Source organism: Rhinolophus hipposideros, assembly GCF_964194185.1.
Source record: "Rhinolophus hipposideros genome assembly, chromosome: 11".
NCBI classification, from domain to species: Eukaryota; Metazoa; Chordata; class Mammalia; order Chiroptera; family Rhinolophidae; genus Rhinolophus; species Rhinolophus hipposideros.
This window is the reverse complement of record NC_138057.1, coordinates 50,886,110-50,905,108: the sequence shown is the minus strand read 5'-3', so window position 1 is coordinate 50,905,108 and position 18,999 is coordinate 50,886,110. Positions and strand designations below refer to the sequence as shown.

Genomic DNA, 18,999 nt, shown 5'->3' with positions numbered 1-18,999 from the left:
CATGTGTCATTAGTCACATGCTGCATCTCTTTGCTTAGCTGTCATCTGCCTGCCTTTCCTCTCAGACCTAAAAGATTTAAATCAAGTTTCAGTGTCAGCTTTACTATCTTGGTTTTCAGAAATGGCCAGAGAGGTCATTTGGCCCCACTGAGGATTGGATTAAACAATGGAAAAGACATTTTCCAGGAGCCCCCATGCAGCAGTACTGCTCCTTCTTAGGAGATTTAATGCAGAATCGGTGTGACCACTGGAGAGTCACATTTTCACTTGATGTATCCTTGTAATTTCTAATTCTTAGAGTGTTTTGTGTTAAGTATCACAGAGTAAGAGGCTTTGATTTTGGCAACTGAATCCTAACAGAGACCTAATTCTGGATTTTTCTATGTTTTCTAAAATTCCCTTATGGAATAGAGCATAGTTTTCTATTTCTCTATCTGGGGAGTGATTTTGCCACCGTAGGTACCTTTGGTAGTGTCTGGAGACACTTTTGACTGTCGTGGCTGCAGAGAAGTTCTCCTGGCATCTAGTGGGTAGAGGCTAAGGATGCCCTAAACATCCCATAGTGCACAGGACAGCTCCCCGCAACAAAGAATTCTCTGGCGCCACATACCGCTAGTGCTAAGGCTGAGAAACCCTGGGGTAGACAGACACGTCCTTTTCCCTTTAATGGAATTAGCCTGCTTATTTTCAGAGGGCTTTTGCTTTCTGAAGTGCCGAGCAGGTTTAAGGAAACTTGTTTTCTCAGAGAAGCCTGAAAAGAGGTGGTTTTCGGGAAAAGAGGGCCTTGTGTGGAACAGTGAGTGGGTGAGTGGGAGACATGAAGCTCCTGAGTTGGCCCATCTTCAGGAAACGTGGCGTGGGCCCTGCTTGGGCATAGTACAGTTCTGACACTAGCTCCCCTAGCCTGTCCCTCACATGGGACTGTGGTGATTTCTGAAACTTTTGATTATGGAATGTTGGGTGCATGCTTCTATCCTTAGAGAAGACATCGGTCTCTTTTGTTCAGGTAAAGAGAGGTATCTCATGCGGAAATAGTCTTCCCCATTTTTTCTTATTCTCTCCCAGATAAAAAACACCCAATCCTTGCAATACTTCTCTTTCCCTGAAGGCAGAAAAGAAATTATAGCATAGGCAGAATACACATTTAACATCAAATGGTCACTTACAGGGTCAAAGAACTAAAGAAAGGCATTAAATGTTGCACTTCAGCTGCCAGTCGAAATCGGACATCTGGAAATTCTTCTCCAAAACGAATTCAGAGTTCCCCTGTGGCTCTGCCAGGGGACAAGTGTTCTCCAAAAGAAGTCAAGCTGGGGCTTCAGCAGTCGCTAACAGTGGTATCTGGTTCCACGAGAGGGAAGGCCCATCCTCTAGCCAGCCACCCACCCAACGTTCCTTTTACTTCTGTACCCAAAGGCCCCGGTAAAAGGAGTGTCTCCAGAGGGAGTCCTCCCCAAGAGTGGGTCATTCAGACGAGCCCTGTCAGAGGAACTGTGCGGTCTGGACACTTAGCCAAAAAAAGGGCAGAAGAGTCAGCTTCATTGTGCTCTGAGAAAAATCAAATCGGCAAGCAAACTGCCCTCGGGTTGGGCACCAGGGCCCCTGGCCCAGGAGAAGACCTGGTGCAGGGGAAGCTGCCCTCCAAGGGCAAGAAAGTGCAGACTGTGCAGCCAGTGCAGAAACAGCTTGTGTCACGAGTTGAGCTCTCCTTTGGCAACGTCCACCTCTTAGAGGACGGTCAGGGCAGCCAGGGGGGCATAGCTGCCAGGCCTGCTTCGGAAGCGTGGACAAACATCCCTCCACATCAGAAGGAGAGGGAGGAACATTTGCGCTTTTATCACCAGCAGTTCCAGCAGCCACCTCTCCTCCGACAGAAGTTAAAGTACCAACCACTGGAAAGGCTTTGGTGCCAGTACAGGCCCAAAGAGGGGCAACTCCAGAATGAGACCCCTCCTCCCTTTCGCTTGTGTTCTGAGAGCCATGATGGGACCCAAGCCGAGGACTTTGATGACAGCGATTTCAGTGAAGATTCTTTTCCACATGTCTCCAGTCAGAGGACCACAAAGCAGAGAAACAGCCTGGAGAATAGCGAAAGCTCGTTCTTCCTTCATCAAAGGGAACATGGTCCTGAGGAGCAGGTGGCCAAAAGGCAGCAGAATCTGTTTTTTAGCCCCAGGTCAGATGGTGACGAGAAGGCTCTCGCTGGTAGCTGGATGTATTCCAGGGACCCTGCAAGCCACACAAGAGCCACCCTTGATCACAGCTACAGCCCAAACAAGTTGTCCTTGGACCAGAGCAGAGAGGAGGACTCTACCTCCTCAGGGCCTTCTCCCAGAGACAACCTGGCAGAGCAGCCTTCCTGCTCACAGGTAGACTTCATAAATAATCAGGAAAGCAGCAGCAGCTCAGCCTTTGATCTCAGACAGGATGCTTTCAGAAGTGAGGTTCCTGGGCAGGCTGAGGGCAGCTTGCCATCCCTGGAGGAAGATGGTTTCACTTTCTCACTATCCCTTATTGCAGTTCCTGGATCCCCAGACCAAAGAGACGCAGTCAGCACACCTCTAAGAGAAGTCAGCAACGACAGCCCAGAGGTGGCAACCAGAACAATGAAAAACAGTAATCCTTTCCAAGAAGACTCGAGAGAAGAATTGGGCACGTGCTCTGAAAATGCTTCTGGACTGATGGCTCCCCTCACTGTCTCTCTCCTGGAGAGCCCAGACCATGAGGGTGCTCCCTGGAAGCAGCCAGCCCAGGATGGGGCTGCACACAGTCTCGTGGCAGCGAGCACAGCACGGCCAGCTGTGGGCCACACAGTACGATGTGGTGACCAAGAGGCAGTCCTGCCAATGTGTTCAGCAACAGGGCACTTGTGGCTCTCGTCCTCTCCCCCTGACAGTCAGCCCAGCACTGATCTGCCGCCGCTGTCTCCATCGCCCATCCGTCCGCCACCCGCTGACAAGCTGCCCACCAGGGAGGCTGACTTGGGGAAGGCCTGGCAGAGCAGAGAGACCGCACTCTTCTCCCAGGAACCCGTGGCTGGTGAGCAGTGTGCTGCTGCTGGGGAGACAGAGCTGGGCGGCTCCCAGGGCTTCCCAGCAAAGCCCTTCTCCACCATGCATACTGGAGGACCCCACTCTGGGCCTACACCCACCGCGCAAACAGGAGGTAGTGACGTCGCTGACCAGTCCTGGGCCCAGGAGAAAAAGCATCTGGCGGGGCTCAGCTGGCAGGAGCCGGGTGTGTCCACAGATCCTGGCAAGTTGTCCTGCTACAATGAGAACATCGTGTGGCTCAAACGCAGGCCGCTCCAAAGGTGCTCAGCAAGGCCAGCCTCTCCTCTGGCCCTCAGCTGCTCTCCCAAGACTGCCGGGACACTCCCACAGCCCACCCTGGGGCATGCACAGTAAGTTGGATGTTCTCCCTGAGACTTGAGCCCCTTTTGCACCCCCTCCTCCCACCCCAGCTTAATTTAATGTTTTGTCTGTTCTGGAAATGGCTATGGTTGACTCATTGTCAGAGTTAAACCGTGACTCGAGAAGAGCTTTGTCCAGCTTTTCTTAGATGCATCTGACATGAACCGCAGAAATAAAACGTATTGGAAGCAGGCCTGCCAGAGTGGGTGGGCCCTCAGCCTGGGAAAGCTGAGATGTGAGTGAGAGGGGAGGCTCTGTGCCCTTAGCAAGCCTGTGCCCTGTGGTGAGATCAGAGTCCTATTCATTCTGTTGCATCTGTTCCTGGAAGTGCTGCCCAGGGACCCAGAAGCTGTGGCCTTGTGACCCCAGAGCTAAGACAGGTTGGCTACCTTCCAAGATGGAAGATGAAAAATAGAGCAGGTGGTGGTTTGTGCTGCTTTCCCCAAAGGGTGCTGTGCGTGGTGCAGCAGAGATGAGACAGCAGCCTTAGAGGATGTGAGAGAAAGGAGGCGGAGAGAGCTAGCGGGGCCCCTCTCAGCATCAGAAGCCTAGGAGCTGGAGGGCAGGGGAGCCTGCGGGGACAGATACTTCCTTTATGAGGCTGCAGCACTTTGCTAGGGCTCCTGACACCTCGGCCAGCTGTCTGTGCGCTGCTCACTGGTGCTTAGGCCGGGGTCATGGACGAGGAGAAGGGCACGCAGGGATGTACAGGTGAGGAGCCTGCCTCACCCAGGTGGACAGTCTTACCATCTGCATGGTCTCTACTCATCAGTTGGGTATGACAAAGGCAGACCGTCCAGCTTCTAGCTCAAATCCCCTTGCTTTGGTCCCAGGCCCCCCATAAGAAATAGAAATGATAGCAGGCTAGGCAGCAGGCTCTACCTGTGCCAAGTATGCCAGCTGCAGTGGCACAGCCTAGAGCCTTTCTGCAGGGAAGCTGGGGGCAGTTCCTCTGTAGGAAAAGCGGTACCCAGCCCTGTCCCTTAGTGTACCTGGGGGGGAGGGGGCAGCCACAGGAGCCTGTCTCTCCCAGTATCTTACTGGTGTTCCCTAGTCCCTTGGTAAGATCTGAGAACAGGTAAGGGGGGAGGCGGGGTGAGCTGGTCCTGCTCAGAGCCTTGACCACTTTGAGCAGAAGCAGCTCTGTGCCTGGAAATGGGGCTCAACTCCAGAAAGCTGCCCAGGAGAGACGGGAGGCCGAGGCTCACAGCATCCCCTTGGTGTTTCCAGGCAGGTGGTCATGCGAGCACACCAGGAACAGCTGGATGAAATGGCTGAGCTGGGCTTCAAAGAGGAGACCCTGATGAGCCAGGTGGCTCCTAACGTAAGTGCCCTTGGCTGGACACTCATGCTGTTGGGAGTTAGCCTGCAGTTAGTTTGATGGTGAGCCTTGTTTGCTGTGGTTGGGCGTGGGCTAAGGGTCTATGGTCCCACTCTAACCATTGTTGAGGCCTTGGGCTGCCTCTCGCCACTTCTCTGGGATAGCTTGAGAGAGGGAGTGCAAGGACAGGTGGGAGATGGGGCCACATACCCCATTCCCAGGTGAAAATGTTTCTGGCTTCTATCCTTCACCCTTCTGCCTTCCTAGCGGCTTATTGGGGCCCTCCTTTGACTAACAGTGAGCCGCATGCAGACCAGAGGTACACCTATGAAAACACCCCTCTACTCTGAAAAGTACCTCTATCTATAAAGTGTCTCAAATACAGAGAATGGGTCCCCCACCTTGTGCCATAGTGACTATGCTGCAGGTTTTCCAGCTGGAGGGGCCTGGGCTCTGAAATCTTCCTGCAAGAGAAGGGATTAGAAAAGCAGATCTGGGAGAGGGCCGGTGGTGACAGCTCCATTTGTCCTTTATTTCCTATCTCAGGATTTTGAAGATTTTGTGACCCAGTTGGATGAAATCATGGTTCTGAAATCCAAGTGCATCCAGAGTCTGAGGAACCAGCTGCAGCTATACCTGGCCTGCCACAGGCTGTCCGAGGCCCCCGAGAGGACAGTGGTATCTTAGAGCAAGAGCCAGTGTGGGATGGTAGGCTCGGGCCGGAGGGGCTTCTGCCAGGTCCTCCTGCAGATACCCACGTGCTGGTGCTGTCCACGCTAGCCTCTCCACAGTCACACGTGGCCTGGGCTGGGCCCCAGCTTCTCAGGGCCAAGCCTCTGCTCCTCATTTCTAAGCATGGGAGCATCTTAATGTCCCCCTCCCTTTTTTGGGGAGCTGGAAGATAATTTGTCTTACTGACCCCTTGTCTGTGGAAACACTTGGGTCCAATAACCCTGCAGATGTTTCTGAATTTGGATATTAGAGGATGGGTGGTTAGTAACCTAGAGGTCAAGTCACAAACTGGGGAAGATAACATGCTGAACCCAGGAGCATAATCAGCTGAATTCTGTGCCTTTCTTCAGAACTAGGCCAAAAACTGAAATATTGGTGCTAACGGGGTGAGCTCTGCCCCATCATTTGGGGCTTTAAGTTAGCTTTTGAAATGTAAAATTAATAAACCTTGACTTGATGTGTCTTTAACGGCAGATGTGGGAAGGGCTTTATGCGTCCAGTTCCCCTCCCTTCCTGCAATTCAATATTGAGACAGAAGAGGGCGCCCACGTCACTGCATTACTCTTTTCCCAGCTCAGCCTCCGGCTGGGATGATCAGCCTGTCACAAGCCCCAGCAGCCCTCACACTCCTGTGTAAGTCCCCGGCTCCTTTTGAGACTCCTCAGCCACCAGCGCGCTCCTGGAATAGTTGAAGAGCTAGACGATCTCAGGCAAGTGCACCGCTTAGCCTCACCTTCACCCAGGACCACCCTGGCCGTCCACTTCCCCTCTCAAGGGTCTGTGTGTGTTCAGTATCTTGGCATTGAATGTTCTAGTCAAGTCTGAGACTGAAGCAGAATTTTTACACACACATGTGAACACGTCTTCACGTGAGTTCTGCCTGCTGTCTATCTTTAGCAGGGAGAAGCCTAAGACCAGAAATACAAAGTGGTCTCCAGGTGACCCATCATTTACCAAGGCCACCCTGGGTCAAATTGAGATTCACGTGCCACATCTTGGCCCTGATGCCCATAATGCTGTGAAACTTTCCTACAGGTACAAGATAACTCTTTAAGATTTTAAAAGCAGGGCTTAATTTTAAAGGCCAGAAGCAGGGCTTAATTTTAAAGGCCAGAAGAAGGGCTAAGTGGCTGAGACTGCAGCCCTGCCACCCTTTTGTCAACTTTCGTTGACATGCCCGTTCTGACCACCAGAGGGCAGCCTCTTTCCACCTTGGTGCTTCCGGGCCCAAAGGCTCAGCTGTCCCACAAGTGATCACTAAAAGAAACCACCTCCAGCCAAGAACACAAGAGGGACTACGGGGCAGTGTTAGTATAAAGACAAGAAACTTGAAGGCTACATTTAGCAGATCCCACCCACAGCAGCCCTGAGAGCTGGTGAAGCAGAGTGATCCAGTCCCGCCTGGGGCACTGGTGCTACTCACAGTGAGAGCCACTTCCTCATTTCTGGGCGAGTCCCCCTAAGGCCCAGTCTGTGTCATCGCAACAGGCAGTGTCACAGGAAGGCCTGTGTCCTTGGCCCAGGGACCAAGCCAGTTCAGATTTAAAGAGACCTTTGTCTAGGCCTACCTTTACAAACCAGAAATCAGGGCAGGCTTGAGGCCAGCTCCTGTCCCACAGGTCTAGATGAGAAGAAAGTATTGAACTGACAGGAAATGCTCAGGTCCTGTTTCATCCCCAGCAACTCTAAGCAGGAAGTCCCCTCACCACCCACCTACCTCCACCCCTCAGTAGAACAGCCCTTGGCAATAAATTATGACAGCAGGACATACCTTTTAGATTTTTATTAGTAGTTCTCTCTGAAGAATCAAAATAGTTAGCAAATTACTTTAGATTCATCAAGACTGTATATCCTTTGTATTTAGATCTTTAATGATGTACAACATAATACAAAACAAACCAAAGAGACTGGTTTCTATGACTAGGTATTCATTGTGTCATCCTAGAGCAGGGGGCAGAAGGGAGAGGCTGTTCTCCAAGGAGAGCTGAGGTGGAGTTAGTGCTGGGCAACTAAATCATGGCCTGTTTCTGCCCAATTTGATGTGGTGGAAAGGGGCCAATGATTTCTTAATCTGACAACTTTCCTAGAGCAGGGGGCTCTAAAATCCTGGTAGCAGAGGACTGTGGTCCAAACCAAGCCAAGAGAAACAGGCTGGGGCAGGAAAGCATGGTGATTGCCTGGCAGAAGAGAAACTCAGGGCCCCATGAGGAAAGGGCATTCTTTGTACCTCAGAGACATTGCAGAGCCAGTGTAACACTAAGAGACTGTTAAAAGAGGAAGGAAAAACAAAACAAAACCCTGGAAGAACCTTTCAATTGCACTCAACCTGGATTAGAGCTCAGTCCACCGGTGCAGGGGAGGGAAGCAGCTCGCCCCAGAGCAGCACTAGTCGGGCCCTCCCACTTTCTCCCCGACTCCTTTCGGCAGCCGGGCCAGGTTTCAGCTGAGGACATACAGACCCCAGAAAAACCAGAGAAGTCTCTGGAGGGCCAAGGTGGGAAGGACACTTCTCAAAATACAAATACATTTAATATGGAAAGAGCCAGGGCAGTTCTGGGGGCATTCACGTGCCCAAATCTTCCCCGTTTTCTCCCCAGCTCAGGGCCTAGGTTCATAGAGACTGGCAAGCACCGTCTCCACAGCTGACCTTCCACCCCCAAAAGAAAACCCAGAAGTGTGCCCCTTCTCTTTCCCCACAGGGGGGCTCCTCAGGGCCTCCTGCAGGGGTGGTTCCGTGGCAGGGCTTAGGCGGGGCCCTGTCTCAGCTGGCTCCTGCCCGAGCCATGAGGTCTTCCAAAGCATTGTCCTGGTCATTATTGTGTAATAGCAGAACTTCCTTAATGTCTTTCAGTTCAAAGCCCATTTCCTTAAATTTGCTCATTAACTGCAGAAACTCCATCATCTAAGGGACAGAAGAGAACACATTAAAGAAAGCGGTCTGGCAACAGCACAGCTACGTGGAGAAACGTGTGTGGGGGCTGCTCGGGGTGTCTGCATGCCTCCCCAGAGCCTCATGAGCCTCTGAGGTCCCCTGGCGAGCAGAGGGCTGTGGGGGCTGCTGGAGCAGACAGGTTGAGGCCACAGCCCATGATCCTTTAGGAGCCAGGCCCCATCCCAACTCTCACTGACCCTCGTTCTGGTCCCATCACCCACATTCACACTCCCAACAAGGCAGGATACTGAACCCAGAAATGGCTGCTCTCCAGGGAGCAGACTAGGCAAAGTGACTAGCAATCTTCCCAGCCATCTGAAAGTACGACTTTTTGCCCAGGTCACCCTCCCCTCCCCTCCGATTCTAGATAGTCTTCAATCCAATGCTTCATATGAGCCAAACACACACAAACTAGCCAAACTCCTGTCTGGGCACTCGGGAGATTTTGCGCTTCAAATGCCTCTACCCACAGTCACTGGTAGGGAAGGGGGGTTGTGGACCGGGGGGAACCCAGGACAGACTACTTTGTCCCTCCTTTCCAGAGGGTTCCCATGAAGCATAAGGGTTCCTACCTTTTCCTCTGAACACTGGTGCATTTCCAGAGCCTCTTCCACTAAAAGAGGGTCGAAACCCTTCTCACAGAGTTGTCCATGTGCAAAGAGATAGTCGAGAATCTAAGAAAAGAAACAGGTCTGAGCACCTACTGCCACCACTCCTGTCTGCTTCCCATGAGTCTTGCACAAAACAAGTGTGACATCTCCCCACCCTGGCTATTAGGTTCTGGACAGGACTTGATTTTGTGCCTTGAACTGCATCCAACAAGCAAGACCTCAGTGATTATCTGCTTGACAGGCACACCCTTCTAAACATGAGCAGCCATTTTCAGAGGAGTTCCTGTCATAGCTGACTCATCTCCCAGCACGGCAACTCTACAGCCTGGGCAGGACATTCTCCTAAGAAACAGCCCCAGTCACAGTGCCCCCACGGTTTAGGACTCCAAGGTTTTGGAACTCCCTGGGCAGCTATGAAAGGATAAACATTTCTGGAAGAAATCTGACCATACATACCTCAACCCTAGTGTGCCCTCCTCTCCGGAGGGACAGAGAAGGGGGTAGTCGGTCCCAGAGCAGCCCCAAAGCAGCACTACTACTGCTGAAGCTGCTGGTTTCCCCAATAGTTCTCCCAGCACCCCAAACTCGGGTGGATTGGGAGCTGTGAGTCTGAGGGCCGCAGGGTAGACAGGACACTACCCAGCTCAGGCCCGGCACCTCTGCTGGCTGACCCCCCAGCCTCCTGCCCAGCAGCCGCTCACCTGCTCAATATTCTCTCCTTTCTTCTTCATAGCTCTCAGGACACACTCATATGAGTAGCCCATGTTGACCACTGTCTCCACACACTGCCGCTCACTGGGGGACAGCGTCTGCAGTTCAGAATAGGCCTGGGGACAGCTGGGAGTGTTGGGCACTTGTGACACTGAGAAATTAGGTGTTGTGACCTGGTGATGGAGAAACGAGAGGATCAAGACAAGAAGAAAGACGCAGGCCCCAGAAGACATGTCACTGAGGTGGCCCAGTCCAGGGGCTTACATTTCTGCCACTAATCAAACCCCCAGTCAAGCAGTCGGCCTGGAACAAAGCCAGCCATCCTGCAGAGGATGACGATGGGGAGGGGAACTCCAGCTGACATGTGCCTGTCCTCTGCCCTTGCAGAGTGAGCACAAACCACGTGCCCTTCCATGCCCAAATCCCCTGGGCTCGAGTGGAAGAACTTCTGAGACTGCCCGTGGGACTCCAGCCCACGCCAGCTGCTACGGTTCTCTCCAGAGCTCTGCTATCCCTTTCCTGCACTGCTCTGAGTCCTGAAGGAATCATTCACGTCAAACACCCCCAACTGTGGAGCTGCCTCTCCACACAGTGTCTCCGTCCTCGCCTCTCACTGGGCGGGCAGAGGCTGCAAGCGCTGCCCCCACCCACGGCCAGCCAGGCCCGCGGTACTACTAGCCACCCAGGCTGTGCCCTCAAGCACTGGAATGTGGGCACCAGGGCCCCGCCTCTACTGCCCTGGCTACAGGCTGCCTGTTCCCTGCCACCCAGCCTTACCCGGTCGGACTGGTGGACAGAGTCCCAGGATTAACTCCTCCCATCACTTCTGATAATGACTCAGGCCCAAGGCATGAAGGCGGCTCACTCCCAGGCCAACGGACTCGACTACCAAGGGAACAAGGTCAAAAGCTGTTTCACAGGTTGGCCCAGCTCCCAAAACCCAGGAAAAATGTTTCAACAGAATTTGATTTCCCTTTTTGAGGGGGGTGGGGGAGTTAGGAGGCAAGGCAGCCCACTGAGCTAGAAGCACGTTCAAAACGCTATTAGCTATAACCAGGCGCTCTCCTCAAAGTCAGCTGGGAAAAGCCAAGACTACAGGCCTCAAACCCCGTTCCTGCTTAAGCATCTGCCCACAGCATCCCGTAACCAGTCGGAACTCCGTCACTAGGTTCCAGGAGCCGCAATGGCACGGGGACTGGGTCACCAATCTGTTCACCACGCAGGCCCCATGACTGACTGTCTCTCCGCGGAGGCTCTCCCTGCGCTCAAGGATACCAACCGCCAAACAGCATTCTGGTCGCACTGCTGCCACACTCCTGTTCACATCCGAGTGTGGTAATGTGAGCCCCGAGAGCTTAGTCACCATGGCACGTGCATTTCTGAATCCTGGGGGCCTGGCTTTGGGCTGGGCACTTACAGAGCCCTGATTAATAGTTGTTGAATAAATGGAGATCAGTTAGGATTTCAAAGGGGAAATTTAATTTAACACAGCAAACTGACACTGATCCTCCCTCCCCAAAACCCAATAAAATAATGAAACAATGAAAACTGTATTAACCTGTAAGGCCAAAGAAAAAGGGAACAGCAGTGGACAACATAGTTCAATGACGTTTCAGAAGGTGGAATGCTGCTGGAGGCATGGAAACTGACAGAAGCAACAAAATAAGTAAGAGGAGAGTCAGTCTACCAGCCCCTCAAGACCCCTGAGAGGTTCAGTGTTTGGAAGGTACTGGCAGGACAAGGCAAGGGCACAAAACCAGGGATCAGAGCAGTAAAGTCCTCAGGCAATGCTTTTCCCACCCACCGTCACCCTCTGCAGGAGGCAGGTTTAGTTTCTAGAAAATGTGAACCAGACACCAAAAAGGACTAAAGACACCAGGCACGGTGTACAGCAGTGAGACGCAGGAACCAAAAAAGGAATTATGTACAGTCTTACCCAACCTTCCTTAGCCCTCAAGCAGGACCCAAGACCTTCACATCTTGACATTTTGCAGAGCTCTCCTCAGAGCCAACTAACCACCAACCTACAGTGAAGCTTAATGATCAGCAAGCACTCCCCAACACACCTCCCCTTTTGTTTTTATTTTAGTGCCTCACTCTTAATGTGACTAGAAAGCCAAACCACCAACACGAGATAACAAACCAAGAGAGAGAATAGTTCAAGCACTTGGAAATTTAAAATATGATAAAGTAAAATTTTTATTTAAAAGATTTTTTTTAAATGTTATAAGATAGTCAAGGGTTTATCCCAGAAAGTAAAACATAAAGACAAAGAGAGATGAAATAGAAAAGGAGAGCAAAGTAGAACAGTCGAGATCCAACATCCAGCTTATAGGAATTCCAGAAAAAGAACGAAGTATCAAAGACATCTCTCCTCCCCCCAAATCCCCTATTTTTAAATGACCCTTAGTTTGAAAGGATCCAGGAGGGGCTAACACAAAGAATGAACAAGGCCCATCACTGGTAAAATTCAAATCTCCAGAAATAAAGAAAAGATCCTAAAAGTTTGGCGGGGACTCAGAATGGCACAGGATTAGGAAATCCTAGAATCAGTGGCGCTTACACGTCAATAAAAGTGTGTTTTGTTTTGTTCTTTTCAAGGGAGCAATGTCTTGAAAATTCTTAAAGGAAAACGATCTTCAACTAAGAAATCTAAATCTAGCCAAGGTACTATTCACACGATGGTAAAATTAAGACATTTCTGGATATTTGAGGTTAACCAATATGGGAAAATTATCATTAAGTCTTTTAGAGCATTTGAACAAAATCAGAAGTAGATACAAAGAAACTGCAAAAATATTTAGTGGGGCAGAAACAAAAAGATGCACACACACAAGGAATCAGTGTACTGTCTGAACTTGGCAGTAAAGACTCACCCGATCATAATAATGTGGACAATAACTTACCCAAAATTTGTGATACAAATATGATGGCGGATATGAGAAGGTGGAGGAGGGGCTACTATAGGAGTTAAATCCTTAGCTACTATATACCAGGAAACATAAAACTGTCTAAAATTGATAAATTTAGAAAAAGCAACATAAGCAGTTTATTTATAAATAGAGATAAATCCCAGCAAAAAATAGCTTAACCAGTTAAAAGTACCTGACTAATACGAAGCAAAAGTGGAGTTGAAGAGACATGAGGCAGGGAGCGACTGTTTTTCAATGTAAGTCTTTTAAATGCTACTTGATTTCATCAAAATGTGCTTGTACCGTGTTTCTCTGAAAATAAGACCCAGCCGGACAATCAGCTCTAAAGTTTCTTTTGGAGAAAAAATTAATATAAGACCCCGTCTTAAAGACCGGCTATGATATATGATATGTGATATGATATAATACTGGGTCTTATATTAATTTTTGCTCCAATAGAGCTGATAGTCTGGCTAGGTCTTATGTTTGGGGAAACATGGTATTACTTGGATAAAAATAAATTCATTTTTAATTCTAGAGATGAAGAAGAATTTTATAAGTATCAAAGCAATGGTAACAGAAATGATCAACAGATTCAACCACCTAAAAAGCTAAGAAATTCCATTATGTCAAAAATTGTTTAAAATACAATTTAAAACCAAACGGTACTACTCTTATGCTTACTGGCCACAATTTGTAAACTAAGAACTCAGAAGTGTAAAGGAAAAGGCAGGAATATTTTACTGAAGTTAACTATGAAAGAGTAAGGAGGGCGGCCGGATGGCTCAGTTGGTTAGAGCGCGAACTCTTAACAACAGGGTTGCCGGTTCGATTCCCACATGGGTCAGTGAGCTGCGCCCTCCACAACTAGATTGAAAACAACTTGAGGGGGAGCTGAGCTGCGCTCCTGTCCCCATTCCCCCACAACTAGATTGAAAAACGACGACTTGACATTGAGCTGATGGGTCCTAGAAAAACAATATTCCCCAATTAAAAAAAAAAAAGTAAGGAATGTGTTATATCGACACCTGGAGAAAGAACCCAGTGGCAGACTGAGCCTAACCCATGAGCAAAGCAAGGCCCCTGACTGGCTGGGGGACAGTGGAAAGAGGCACTGATGAGGGCTCGGTCAGGCAGGTTCTGAATAGGGCACACTGCAAAGCTGTTCCTCTCACGATGATCCATCCATGGATTTCTCAACTTCTAAGATTCGTTTATATAAACAGTAAAACATTAACTCAAAATCTGAAAAATGAGACCTAAAATAGCCATCGAGAACCAAATTCCAGGAATACTTCCCTGGGAGTTCCTAAGTGAAGGGTGTATCCAGCCCAGTTGACCAGCCTCCCACCCCCGCCTCAAGCCACTACCTACCCTGGAGAGAGAAGCTGCTGTCACTGGGAAAGGTTCTCACTGCGGGCTTCAACGACTCACAGAGAGAGAGAGAGGGCCAGGATGGAAACCAGGCCTTGCTCTCTCGGGTTAAGGCGTAATGGCAATGCCTTCCTTAGAACACCAAACTCCAGCTCCGTTTCGATCTGCCCCTTTAAAGCAGCAAGTCCCCAAGCCACAAGAAACAGGCCCCTTCCCACCCTGAAATGGATGGATCCAAAAGAAAGCCACAATCAGGTGTGTTAAAGACTGATGAGTGTTCTGGTTAGAGAAAGACCTCTGCCATTAGTCCATCTATATGTTATTCTAACTTTAAAGGGGTTTAGGGGAGGGTGTGCTGGCTGAGAAGCCAGAGTGCTTTTCGCAGAGTGCTTTCAATTTCTAAAGCATGCAATGAGTCATGAGGCGGCCCATGCTGCTGGCCACAGCCCAACAATGAACCAGGAGGAATCAGGATGAAGCCCATTCCTAGGAGGTAACACGAGAGTATTATGTCGTCTATCCAGCTATCCGCCACGGCCACGAAGTTTACCAGCAGCAGTGAGCTCTCTGACAATGGAAGCACCAACACAGAGACAGTCATTTACCAAGAATGCTATTGCTGGGACTTTACACTCGCTGTCAACAAGCCAAGCTTCATCTTTCTACCAACTAATAAACAGCAGGCTTGTTACGGTCTCTGATAGGTATCCCACCAATACAATCAAGCTCCTTTCTGGCTCTAAATACTGTCTTTGATATGCTGCTGTCATTTTAAAAAAAAAAAATCTGTGGGGGAAAAAATCTGTGGCCTGTGTAGCAAAAGGTCCTTGGACTTCTATGATCTCTATCCTAGACTGGAACGGTGTATTGTTCTGTGCTGCTGAAACAACCACATCAAGAGCTAAGCTTCCCATACACTCTGTGACAAAGTAACCTCACTGCATATGCAACTTTTTTGTGTGTGACAAAAGCAGATTTTCTTCACGATGACATAAACTGCAACTTTTGTATCAACCCATACTTCAATACTACATCTGAATTGCCATCTTCCCATCTCCTTCCCTTTGGAGAAAACTGCATAATTCTTAGTGGGGGCGGGTGGAACTGCAAACAAATTTCTTCCTTTTGCTTGGATTTCCAATACTAATTATCTCCCAGTTACTAAGGCACCACCCAATCTGAAGAAACATAACCCCAGATTAGCTGACATGGTACACACAAGAACCAAACTTCAGGGCAGGATGAGATGGGAGAGAGGGAGACAGAGAAGCTATAATGAGGAGTACCAAGCAACCTTTAAAAAAAGTGAAGAAAGTTTACAGGAAAAAGTTAAAAGAGTAAAAAGAAAGAAAGCCTTTTAAAAATGCAAACACAAGACATGCAGTGCTGAAAAGAAACTGCAGGAAAACACCATTCATAGGACCTACATTATCTTTTCAAAAGAAAAGACCAAAAGATGCAGGGAAAAACAAGCCCACATTCACCAGGGTAGGTGCAGAGCTAATAATCCTTACTCTCAGGAAAATAACTAGAACGATATATATTTATATAAGCAAGGTCAATTTGGCCATGTCACATTTTGCCCCGAATCTTGAAAAAAAATAGTATGAAGGCAGCAACTGCTAGGCAAAATTCAGAAATCTTTGGAGCTTTAATTTAGGGGATTTAAAAGACTTACCGTGGGACCTGTACTTGGAGGTGATTCTTCTGTGCATACAGACAAGACAGAGAGGGAAGGCATCTGGGAGATCATATCAGAAGGGGTCAGGGTTGGCACCTCTGTGCCACTGTCCAAGTTCAAAGCTGAAAGCCCAAGAGTATTATGCCCATTGAGCTCACTGGCACTGCTTTGGGTGGAAGGCTTTAGGGAATTCCGGAACGTGCCATTGCGGAGGCAGGATGTGCTATGGAAAGTGCTTGCCAGCCTGGCTGTCTTCTGATGGCTGTCATCAGAGTCCAGTTTGGGGAAGGACAGGGATTTGATATTGCTTACTGCAGGGATGGGGGGAAGGGACACTTTGGAAGACAGCGACATCTTTTCACAGTTGCCCAACTGTGGTAAGGTTATAAAGCCATTGGGTTTGTGAAGAGGCTTGAAATCTAGTGTTGCCCGCTCCAGGGACGCCAGGACCTCTTCATCCTGTAACACAGACCCAGAGCCGCCTCTAGGCAAGTTACTGTCCAATAACTGAGCCATAATGGGTCCAGTGGTTCCTACCAGAATGTTTCTCAGCTCTTCCTTCTCATCAATAGTTTTTAACTCCAGATTATCAAATGGGTCTTCTTCACACTCAAAGTCAGCAGGATTGAAATCTGCCTTTGTGTGAGGAGGGCTGAGAACTTTCTGTGCGGTGGCGCTGCTGCTGACCCGGGTGGGGGTGAGGATACTGTTGTGCTGTAAGCTGGCCATGATGGGGTTAATGGGCGGTGGCATTGCGGCGGGACTGTGAGGCCTGCAGAAGCTCAGGCTGCTGTCCCCCTCCGGGCCACTCTTAGAATTCACCTCAGTTTCTGCTCTCTCAGCCTTGCTCTCTGCTTCCCGCTGGGCTTCTTGGATTTTCTTAATATCTTCAGCCCACTCAATGGTTTTCTTTTCCAAGGAGAAGTCATACTGCAAAGATATTATCCGAGAAAGGAGATGAGAACCCGGGTGGCTGCCCCTCCCCAGCGAGCAGTTCTGCCACTTAATTCACTTCCCCACTCAGCACTCAAGTAAGAGAACTGGGCAAGGCAGCAGTTAAGGTGTACTGGATGATCCCCACTCAGGAAAAATAAGGCTTCCTAATCTTACAGGGTTTAATCAAACTGTGCTCCCAGATTAGTTCCAGAAATTAACCAGAAAGGACTCCCCCCAACCTCTAATCCTACATTCCTTGCTAGTTCCCTTGCTTCTCTCCCCTCAGACCATTTCCCTTCCCAGAATTCTTCTTTGGTGGGTCAGAGCTCAGACACCTCCTCTATGAAGCTTTCCTATGAAGCCTGTTCCTTCCTCTGAACTCTTACAAAGCATCTGCCTCTATCACTTGATACCGTGTTTCCCCAAAATGAGACCTAGCCGGACCATCAGCTCTAATGCGTCTTTTGGAGCAAAAGTTCGGGTCTTATATTAGTTTTTACTCCAAAAGACGCATTAGAGCTGATGGTCCGGCTAGGTCTGATTTCCGGGGAAACACGGTACCAAGCACATGTGACCACATGTAGCTTGAATCTTCCTCTAAACACTTCAACAATATCAAAGCCTCTCGTGGACAGCAAACTGGGCTGTAGGCCCTCGTAAAGTCTCTGTTACCTAGCACAATGCACTAGGGGATCCTGTGCTCAATAGTAACAGCCCCTAACATTTAAGGAGCACTTGCACACATGATTCTAAGCGCAGTTTATATATTAAGTTTCTAGTTTATCTCAACAACCCTTTAAAGTAGGCATTGCTGTTATCCTCATTTTACAAGGACTATTATGCCCAAGGTAATAAAAGCTGGCAAGTGGTAAAGCCTGGATTTGAACCCTGGCAGTCTGAATGTAAAGTCTATGATTAAACCACTATCAATTTATAATGAACAGATTATACTCTAAATGCAGGAAAACTGCTTATTAAAAAATATGGACATATTCAAATTAAGATTTTACAGTGCAAATTGCACAAAGATTTACTTCATGGTTCTTTAACAGTACTTTAAAGCATAGCTCAATTACAAAAATTTCATCTGCACACTTGAAAATAAATACACCCATCATATAAAATAAAATTCAACTAGGGATAGGAGAAAACATAACCTTATAACCTTTGGCGCTCACCCGAAAACACCAAAGCTAAACAATGTCTATGTGTACCTTCAAGGTTGGAGACACATTAAGAGTAAAAAAGAGAGGAAAAGGAGAGAAAATAAGCCTAACCTGCAAGAGTTTCAGAGTAGAAGAAACATAATAAAGTACCTCGGAACAAACTGATGGTTGCCAGAGGGGAGGGGGTTGGGGGGTTAGGTGAAAAAGGTGAAGGGATTAAGAAATACAAATTGGTAGTTACAAAACAGTCATGGGAATGTAAAGTAAAGCATAGAGAATATAGTCAATAATGTTGCAAGAATTATGTATATATAGTGCCAGATGTACTAGACTAATTGGGGAGAATCACTACATAAATTATATAAACGTCCAACCACTATGCTGTACACCTGAAACTATATAAATATAAAATAATACTGAGTGTCACCTGTAACTGAAAAAGATCAACAAATAAAAAATAAATAAACAAACACTAGGGGATAAAGAAGTAGCTCTGGTCATCCCCAAGCCTCTTGGCTTCAAACACAAGAGAAGCCTGGAAATGCACATGTCAAGTTTATTTCACCCCTGAGCCAGTTGCTGCGCCCTAGAAAGACACCTGGGAGGTCACTGTGCTTCCTTTCTACCACCAACAGCGCAGTGAGGAAACAGCACTTGGGCTGCTATTTCTAACTGTGGAGGAAATCCAATTTTGCAACTGGTTTCCTCCACCAAAAACTGAGGCTGTACCAACTTCCTGCTGCCTGTAAACATAGGTCTCTGAAGTTTTACTTCCAAAAACAATTGGAAATTTCTTTCCTTTTTAATAAAACCTTTACTGAGCTTTTGTCTATTAATTACCAAAGTAATGTAGAATAGTTACAACACAGAAAAAAAGAGGAAAAATAGCAGAAACATTACAGTGAAAAAATGTGGTTTGAGTGTACAGTGATGAATAACAGCGAAAACATTTATGAAGTACCAAGAACCAGGGTGAGCATTATAAATGCACTATTTTATTTAATCTTATAACAACCTTAAAAGCTAATTATCTCCATTTTACAGATGAAGAAATGGAGACTTGGAGAGTGTAAACAATCTGTACAAGATTACAAAACTATTACATGGTAATTCTAGCCCACGAATGAATGACCCCAGAATCCACTCTACACCATGACACTAAGGGCCACCTGCCCACTACTGCGGCTATTACCAACCACCACATTCAGTG

General features: G+C 48.3%; 2 protein-coding genes across 8 annotated transcripts in view; one reads left to right on the top strand and one right to left on the bottom strand.

Moving 5' to 3' along the window:
• The window catches only part of KIF24 (kinesin family member 24), a 56,741-nt gene extending 49,385 nt beyond the window's left edge, over positions 1-7,356 (top strand). The window contains exons 11-13 of the mRNA XM_081066122.1: positions 1,169-3,403; positions 4,644-4,737; positions 5,281-7,356. Of these exons, the coding sequence (XP_080922248.1) occupies positions 1,169-3,403; positions 4,644-4,737; positions 5,281-5,421 (2,470 nt within the window). The 3' untranslated portion in view covers positions 5,422-7,356. The remainder of the gene's footprint in view (positions 1-1,168; positions 3,404-4,643; positions 4,738-5,280) is intronic.
• UBAP1 (ubiquitin associated protein 1) overlaps positions 7,235-18,999 on the bottom strand; it is a 53,668-nt gene continuing 41,903 nt past the window's right edge. For 5 of the 7 annotated variants that reach the window (XM_081066125.1, XM_081066124.1, XM_081066127.1 and 2 more), the window contains 4 exons: positions 15,685-16,617; positions 9,711-9,893; positions 8,971-9,072; positions 7,235-8,368 (listed from right to left, as the gene is read on the bottom strand). In XM_081066125.1, the coding sequence (XP_080922251.1) occupies positions 8,228-8,368; positions 8,971-9,072; positions 9,711-9,893; positions 15,685-16,617 (1,359 nt within the window). In that variant the 3' untranslated portion in view covers positions 7,235-8,227. The remainder of the gene's footprint in view (positions 8,369-8,970; positions 9,073-9,710; positions 9,894-15,684; positions 16,618-18,999) is intronic. The other 2 variants (XM_081066129.1, XM_081066128.1) reach the window with 1 other exon arrangement.